An 8064-nucleotide genomic window follows, 5' to 3' on the forward strand; every position below is an offset into this window, starting at 1 on the left:
CGACATTGATCTAAGAATTTTCTTAGAGCTGCCCTCTGTTCGTTGATAAACAAATTCAAACCTCGATTTTAGCTGGAAATTGAGATTTTGCGATAACTTCTGTAACCTCACAGTTCTGGTATCGTCACTAAAACATTCGAAAGCACGAGAACTGTGTGCAAACGACTTCTGGAATTTCACAGTCCATCATCTGTTTTATTTTATAGGGAAGACGACGGGGAGTCAACACCAACAAAGTGGAAACATGGCAGACTACTCCAGACTCTCGATCGTCGGGATTTTCACACTTTTCGCCGTTCTCACGGTGAAGGATCTCTTCATTTCGCCGACTCAGTCTTCGTCAAGCACTCCCAAAGAAATTCCAGTCACCAGAGTCGGTGTCGACAAATTTATCGGACCGACTTTGAAAGTCCTCTACTGGTGAGTTCGCTTGACTCGTACTTACTTCCTTTTCCTACATATTATTGCTGATGTAACTGTGCAATAGAAAAGTTAGTAACATGACTTGTCACATTTCAGCTATTCGTGCGGATACAGAAAAGCTTTCGACCAATATGCAAATCTGCTTCAGGAAAAGTATCCAGAGATCATCGTCACTGGTGACAACTATCAGCCGTCAGCTGTCAGAACCTTCCTAGCTCAAGCCGTGGTAAGAAATTATTAATGAAACTTAATTAAAGTAATTAAGTATGTGGTTTGATTTGGCTTGAAAATTTCCAATTTAAATTTCCATTTAAATGTCTAAATAGTTTTTTTTTTAACTTAAATCCCACTTGTTTTTTTTTGTTTTCTTTTTTTTTGCTGCTTTTTTAAGAGGTTAAGTTTTTTTAGTAACATATACATAAACATACACTTTGTAACTATATTATATTTTCCCAGGGTTTACTGAAGATGGCTGCAGTCATGTGTATTGTCCTTGGAGTCAATCCTTTCACGAGTCTTGGATATCAAAACACACCATCCTGGTGGCAGTGGTGCTTCAACAACAAGATCTATGCTTGCATGATGATCTTTTTCATGGGTAACGCCCTGGAGGGACAACTCGTTTCGACTGGCGCATTTGAAATGTTTTTCAATGGTGATTTATAATAATTAGCTAATTTTAACCTATTCACAAACATTTTCCATTAGACGTTCCTGTTTGGTCGAAACTGGAAACTGGCCGAATTCCGCAGCCACCTGAACTGTTTCAAATCTTGGAGAACCAACTGCAATTTCAGCCACAAGGTGCATCTGCCTTCCACACGCCAACCTATTCCTCGTAATTTTAAAAGAATGGGACTGCCTTGTTTTAGTTTTGGTTGCCATATAATTCATTTGAACAGTATTTTGCAAATTTCAAGTTATCAATTACACACCAGGGCATTTTAAGTTTTTTCCAGCTGTCCGATTAATATTTGTGCAAAAAATTGATGTAATGTAAAGCTGTAGGGGCTGTGTTAGCTTGTTCACATTTTTTTTTATTATTTGTGGATCTAAGATAGATTACGCAGTTTTAATGTTGATTCGCCAGAGGAGTTTTGATTGCAAAATCGAAAGAAAACAATGAATAATTTCCATTTTAATTATAATACAATTCCACGAACGATAATATTTGTAATTAGATTACATAATTGTAATTCCCAGTCAGTGAAATTGAATTGAAATGAATAAAATGTGTTCTTAAGACGGATTTGTTTTCTTTAAATAAGTTTTATTGAGGATTTATCACATATGGTACAGAAGATAGTATTTTAAATAATTATATTGTAGAACAGTACACAAGATATTCAATCGCAAAATTTCTATATTCCATGGTTAAAATAGCATTTCTCCTGGGGTTTCTGCTTTTCTAATCCTTTGTATATATATGATTTTCTTGAAGTTGTAGCAAATATTATGATTGATTAATGTGTCTTTTTACACAAAATTGTTCATTCACTTATCACAGCAATGGATGGAATCCAGCTATCTCGGAATTCAGCCTTGTTTGAACGAACAAATTGATTAATTGAACAATGAAAAGAAAGCCTATGACAGTGATCACCCCAGTGAATGGTAAGTTAATTAAATGTGATGAGGTTCATTTCTTCTTTCTGTTTACCCTATTTACATCAGATCTTTCAAGCACAACTCCTAGCAGTGTTGCATCAACTAGATGTGATCTAAACTAATATCATTCAGTGAACGCGTTATATGATTATCAGTTAAGGCATAGTAGTTACACAGGAAAGCCAAGCTTCATAACAATGCGTTTAAGGCGTTTTCTTACTTCGTTTAAATAAGCTCAGTACGGGGTAAGATTGCTTGTGCCCAAATCAAACCCTTTCTAACACACCCTTGACAAATACACTTTCAAACCAAACATTGTAAAATAATTTTTTTAAATAATTTAGATGCACAAAAGTTTCAAATAAAAATAAAATTTAGCTGAATAAATCAACATCCAGATAAACGATAAAGAAATATTTTTCTCAAACGAGACTCTTAAATAATAAATTTCTGCTTGTAAATGAAAATGATTTTGTAATTTTTGTCAAAAGATGCCGCGCCTCCTAACAGCGGCAAGATGTGACTGTTCAAATGCATCCTTTCTCTGACTCTTCAATAAACCTGCCAAACTAGCACACCCTTTATCTTCATATCAGAGGAAAGGGTTGCTCGACATAGCCGAAGTGTTTCCTCCCAACTGCAAATATATTTCAATTAGAGAAAGTTCAAAATAAACAAAAGGAAAACTCACAGTGAAGGGATTGTTGAAGCCGTTGCTGACAGAGTTGAGGCCATTGTTCGAGTTGTTAAAGTTGTTGGCGTTGGAACTCATGAAGCCCCAAGTGTTCTTGTTGTTCTCCTGACTGCTGAACGCACTGCCACCGTTGAAAGCGTCTTGGAAGTTGGCATTCCAGCTAAGTTCCGATGAGCTATTGGTGGCAGGGGGTGGAGCAGGAGAGGTGGTGATGCTTTCAAAAGGGTTGGTGGCGCGGCCAAAGTTGTGAGAGAATGTTGGCGGCGTTCCCCAAGGGTTTGTGTTGTTGCGGGATGGAGAACTGGCCGCGGCAAATGGGTTGCTCGGACTGGAAATTGTCGAACTGGAAATAGTTGAGTCTGGAGAAAGGAACATGGGTGTTGACTGGTTTTGCGACATTGGCGAGTCGAAGATGCTGCCGCCGCCGCCGTTGGTAAACGGAGAGCTTGAAATTGTTGCTCCTTTGAATTTAAACAGATTATTAAAAATGTTTAAGTTATTTTTATTTTTTATAAATTACCTTTCATTAAAGAGTCCAAATCCTTCAGAGCGGCGTAACGATCCTCAGATTGTCCTCCATTGCCGACTATGGTCATTGGAGGAGTTGAAAAGCTGTTTGGTATATCTGAAAGAGATAGTCAAATTTAATACAAAATTTGCAAAAATTTTTTATAAAAAAAAAACGATAAAAATGACATGATTAAGAACAAATATCAAAGTGTTAACTGGAACAAATATATTGTTGAGTTCAGGCTTTTAGCTACAAAAACGAACATGCCGTAAGGGGGGATGGGAAAGCAATTGCAAAATAGACAAAAATCACTCAAATTAATTAATGGTGTAAAACACAATCATCACTTTTTAAATAAACTTATCAAATTTGGCAATTTTAAGTTTTCAAAAATTAATTATTTGCAACCACTTTGAGGAAAACAAAACTTTTAATGTAATTATTTTTCCATTTCAGATTTCAGCATTTTGTGCTCATAGAACTTTTTCAATTCTGAGCTTAGAAAGCACCTCTATGAGGTTGATCTTTATTAGATTTTTCAGCAAAAATATCATTTTTTTTTTAAACATTTTATAAAATGTTATTTGTGGTTTAATCACTGACATTGAACGTGCAGGGGATTTCGGGTAGCTAAATTTGAACTCACTAGGCCACGGATTGAACCATGACATGTTATCATTGGGCGGATAAGAAGTTTGTGCAGACGGAGTCGGAGTTGTGAAGACTGGGTCGAGAAAACTGAGATCCTCAAAGTAATTGTCTGATGATCCGGCAGCACAAACGAGAGTTTCAAGATATCAGTTACATAGCAAAATGAGTTTTTAGTTTTGACGTTAAAAAACAATTAAATAAAATTTCATATTCAAATGCATTACTTTCAAGGAATATTTTTATATTAAATTGTATAGAAAATTATCAAAGGTTTTTAAATAATGTAAAATTAAAGTAAACGTGAATTTAAAAGAATCCCTAAAAGTACTATGTATTATATTTTTCAAGTAATTCTAATTTAAACTTTTTAATATTTAAAATTACGATTTAAAATAATACTCACTTGATTGGTTTTTGGCGGGAGATGAGTTTTGCGCCACTAATGCGTTGAAGATGGGCGCGTTATCAAAGTTGGCAAAATTGTCCTGCGGCGGCTGCGGCACATTGCTGAGTGGCAGAAAAGGGTCTGCCTTGATCAGCATGTTGTTGTTTGGCGAGCTGATGTGCGGCACAGTCCTTGGCAGGGCCATCGAAGGTTTGGCGAGCGGCGTGGTTGTTTGCTGCGGAAGCGGGAGTTGCGGTGACGGCGCTGGTTTTGGCAACGAGATTTTGCTGGGGTCAAGGTAGTAGCGCTTGCGTTCGTACTTGTTCACCATGAACTGCTTCACCCTGCAGTCGTCCGACACGTCCGTCTCTTGCGCAGGGTCGTACAGGCCTAACCACACTCTCCGACAGTACTGGAAGGAAATATTAACAATTAATGTGCCGTAAAAAGCAATAAATTAATTTATTTGACATATTTCTTTTTCAGTTTCTAGCCAAATCAATTTTATTTTAAGAAATTATATTTTAATTCCCCTCTTTGATTTAAACTATGTTTGAAATTCAAATGAAAATTATAATATTTTAACTCTGTTCAAACCAGTTCAAACATTTAAATAATATTTTCTTTCCTAGTGGTGACAGATTTGTGTTATCTTTTGTTTCACTTTAAGTAGGTGATTCATAACTGGTAAATAATGGTGCTTTTAACATTTAATGCATCTCCTTTTCCTGCTCACACAATGATCATTATTTCCTTTTAATGATTATTTTTATCACACAAAACTTGCCTCGTTTCCTCTCGATTTGAGCAACGTAATTTCTTCGTCGGTGAAACTAGTCATAGAGATTGACTTGACTCGGTGCGGCGGCGTCAGGCCTCGACTGAAATAGCAGAAAAATAATTAATTCGAATCCAACATTGCAAAACGAGATAATCAAGATCGCAGAAAGAAAGAAAGAGTGAGAGAGGAGAGAAAATAGAGCGCAAATCGTGAATGCAAATAACTGAAACTTTCTAGTCGAACCGTTTATGGTCGAGTGTGGACGCGAACTGACTGCAAACAAACTCAATGAACAGAGCAAAAGATTAAAACGGCGATTTACTCCCATGAATGTAGAGATGTTGACACCCCCATATTAGCGACGAGAAGGAAAGGATGTCGCAAAAATCACAATTTACGCCTTTTGTTTGGCGCGATATGCATCGAGAGTTGCGAAAGCAAGAGGAAAAGAAAACGCATAAAGGGCATGTGACCGGTCTGCGGTCGAGGAAAACAACTCTAGGGGCGTCTCTCGCTGAGGTCACGGACTCGAAATGACCTCAACGAGGAAAGGTCTCTGGGAATTCCAGGCAAAGAGAGAAGTCTCAGGAATTTTCGGGGGTGACTCACAGGAGGCCAGAACAAGTGGTGCACACGAAGGAGCCGATGGTCATATTCACGTAGGTGGGCCCTCGCTGCTGGCAGTCGAAGCAGTGCTTGTTGCAGGCCATCGAGGTCAGCTCCCGCAGCAGCTTTAGGTTCTTCTCGTCCTGCTTCTTCTTCGTTGCCATTTCTTCCAGTTTGTTTGCGAGCGACTCCTGCAGCGCGAGCGAGTCCGGAGGAGGCGAGTCGTCGACGGCAGCAGGTGGCACCACCGTCGCCTCTTCCTTCTTGCTCCGCATTTGGACTTTCTCGGCGCGAATCCTCACGAAGGACGCAATGGTTGCGCTCCCGAAGTCGCGAAATTTGAAGAAGTTCCGATCCCTTTTGCTCTGGGCCGTTTCTGCAGCGTTGTATAGAATTAGATCAGTTCTTCGTAGAAATTCACTCGCAATCAGATCTCTGCAACGACAAAAATAAAATATTATGTCACTAGGGTTGTAGTGGAGCCTCTGAAAAATTATAATTATTATTATTATCACCAATATATCACCAGAAACAGAGAAACTTGCAAAAAGTAAGACACTCAAAGTGTGTGCTTAATCATTATTTAGAAATAATGATTAAATTGCACTACAATCTAAATCCTAACAAATTTCTATCTGGTGAGTTCTATTCAAATGTATTGATTTTTGTGTTTGTGATAAATGCAATATAATATAATTCTCAATAATTAATGCAGAAAAAATAGAATGTGAGAGGAAATAGATCAACATAAATTAGGTAAGCAATGCGCTTGACATTCTTGAGTAGAAAAATTTTAATATTGCTGATTTTGCTCAACAGAGTTTATGTCATAACCGCAGCGAACTTGATCATAAATAAACTTTTTTTAAATCGTACGTGTCTATGTCGTAATGGAAGATTAAAATCGTCTCTGTCAACAAGCAGCCTTTCGTATACGTTTATCGTTTTTATAAGAAGGAAAAGCATCAATTGGATAAGCGATAAGAAGACAATTTTGTTACTGCAATAAAAAAAATTGAATGCGCAATTGAATTTGCTTCTTGCATTATTTTTCAGCTTTATGATTTTTAAATGTCCATTTGAACATTTTTCGAATTTATTTAATATGACGGGGCTGTTTGTTGGGCATCTAAATTATTGATTTATCGACAAATCCTTTTGACATTGAAAAGTCGGTCAGAGGAGTTGGATTAAGTCCAAATTTTATAAATTTTACCGCATGACATCATAATAAATTTTTTTTCAGTAATCTGTAAAAATAATAGTAGAGAGAATAGAAAAAAATATGAAACGCAGTAAAAGAGGATCCTGTTTGGAATAAAATTAAAAAAGGGTTATTGTTAACAATTAACTAATATTAAGAATGTGCATATAAATTTTTATTTCTTTTGTTTAGAATAAGGACTTTCAGGTGAAAGTATTGTCAGCTAAATTAAGTTTTTTCTACTCACATTGAAATTAACGAACTTTAGACCATTGAAAATGTGCAGGCCTCGAGCGGCTTCTCTATAAATGCGCACTTCTCGGCACCAAGTTCACAATGTTACTACTTCCCTTGTCACAGTCGTCCTTTTGCAAAACTTTGGCTATAGCGCCGCGCGCACGTTGTTCCGAATTAACTTTTTTCAGTGGAGACTCTCTATAGAGAAGCAAGACGCGCGAGAAATGAGATAAACGGCGAGAAAAATTCCGTGCACAGTATAATATAATACTGAAGTAGGAGAAATTATTTTTCAGCGTTTCCCACAGTCGTTTTCCTTTGCACGCCTCTCCGTTTTCGCTCCTAACACACACGACTGCAAGACAAGTATGGTTTCTCATACCCACTTATGCTAAAATAAATATACAGTAGCGTGCAGTTCAGGCAGACACACTTTTATCTCTTATGCATGCGTCATTTGTACTAATTGAAAGTATGCCAAAAGCTGTATGTGAGTGCATTTTTCACAGCCGAAGAAAGTTTTAACAAACTTAACGCGTAAGGCTGCTTCCTGTTTAAAAATTCACGCACGCCGAAATTATAAAGCGAAAATTAAATACATAAATTCATATTTTTAGCATACAGTTATATACCTATAATTGTTCTCTCCTTTCCTTGGTTCGTCCGGATTAAATTCTTTTGGCCGAGTTGAAATTCAAAATGAGCTCTTGCTCGCTCAGCAAACTGCTGTCAGCTCCCGTTCTGCGCTCACTCACTCTGCCCGAACAAAGGGCTCCGGTTGAATAATAATAATTTAACACTCCTCCTCTGCTCGCTGCTTTGTCTCCAATGGCAACTTTATCTGCTCCACTGGCAACTCGGCAGATAATACCCAGTCGACGTGCAGAGTAATTGGAAGATAAAAATAGAAAATCATACATTGCACCGCCAGCGGGTCGGACTCGAGTGCCAAAATCGCATTTTC

General features: G+C 37.5%; 2 protein-coding genes across 5 annotated transcripts; one reads left to right on the forward strand and one right to left on the reverse strand.

Moving 5' to 3' along the window:
• Window positions 1-32: 32 nt before the first annotated feature.
• LOC132199599 (thioredoxin reductase-like selenoprotein T homolog CG3887) lies at window positions 33-1672 on the forward strand. Of its 2 annotated transcripts, none has more exons than XM_059624444.1 (5): window positions 33-118; window positions 207-420; window positions 520-649; window positions 880-1078; window positions 1132-1672. In XM_059624444.1, exons 2-5 carry the CDS (start codon window positions 245-247, stop codon window positions 1263-1265), a joined length of 639 nt encoding a protein of 212 aa, XP_059480427.1. In that variant the 5' UTR covers window positions 33-118; window positions 207-244; the 3' UTR covers window positions 1266-1672. The 2 variants fall into 2 exon arrangements, with proteins under 2 accessions (XP_059480427.1, XP_059480426.1); XM_059624443.1 differs by having other exon boundaries at window positions 41-153.
• Window positions 1661-7989, reverse strand: LOC132199597 (arf-GAP domain and FG repeat-containing protein 1). 3 transcript variants are annotated; one of them, XM_059624438.1, is made up of 8 exons: window positions 7733-7989; window positions 5663-6094; window positions 5060-5153; window positions 4291-4684; window positions 3883-3996; window positions 3246-3350; window positions 2723-3186; window positions 1661-2668 (listed from the first exon to the last, which is right to left on the reverse strand). In XM_059624438.1, the coding sequence occupies exons 2-8, from the start codon at window positions 5932-5934 to the stop codon at window positions 2624-2626; spliced, it is 1488 nt and encodes a 495-aa protein (XP_059480421.1). In that variant the 5' UTR covers window positions 5935-6094; window positions 7733-7989; the 3' UTR covers window positions 1661-2623. The 3 variants fall into 3 exon arrangements, with proteins under 3 accessions (XP_059480421.1, XP_059480422.1, XP_059480423.1); XM_059624439.1 differs by lacking the exon at window positions 7733-7989 and adding an exon at window positions 7111-7439; XM_059624440.1 differs by lacking the exon at window positions 3883-3996 and having other exon boundaries at window positions 1662-2668; window positions 7733-7987.
• Between the last annotated feature and the right edge of the window lie 75 nt (window positions 7990-8064).

Source organism: Neocloeon triangulifer, unplaced genomic scaffold (assembly GCF_031216515.1).
Source record: "Neocloeon triangulifer isolate White Clay Creek 2 clone unplaced genomic scaffold, ASM3121651v1 ptg000014l, whole genome shotgun sequence".
NCBI lineage: Eukaryota > Metazoa > Arthropoda > Insecta > Ephemeroptera > Baetidae > Neocloeon > Neocloeon triangulifer.

What these genes read in the sequence shown, in the direction of transcription:
- LOC132199599 (XM_059624444.1), top strand. Translation starts at nt 245, where the DNA reads ATGGCAGACTACTCCAGACTCTCGATCGTCGGGATTTTCACACTTTTC. An exon ending in ACTTTGAAAGTCCTCTACTG is followed by an intron (nt 421 to 519) that starts GTGAGTTCGCTT and finishes GTCACATTTCAG; the next exon opens with CTATTCGTGCGGATACAGAA. An exon ending in CCTTCCTAGCTCAAGCCGTG is followed by an intron (nt 650 to 879) that starts GTAAGAAATTAT and finishes ATATTTTCCCAG; the next exon opens with GGTTTACTGAAGATGGCTGC.
- LOC132199597 (XM_059624438.1), bottom strand. Translation starts at nt 5,934, where the DNA reads ATGCGGAGCAAGAAGGAAGAGGCGACGGTGGTGCCACCTGCTGCCGTC. An exon ending in ATGGTTCAATCCGTGGCCTA is followed by an intron (nt 3,351 to 3,882) that starts GTGAGTTCAAAT and finishes TATCTCTTTCAG; the next exon opens with ATATACCAAACAGCTTTTCA. An exon ending in GCTTCAACAATCCCTTCACT is followed by an intron (nt 2,669 to 2,722) that starts GTGAGTTTTCCT and finishes ATATATTTGCAG; the next exon opens with TTGGGAGGAAACACTTCGGC.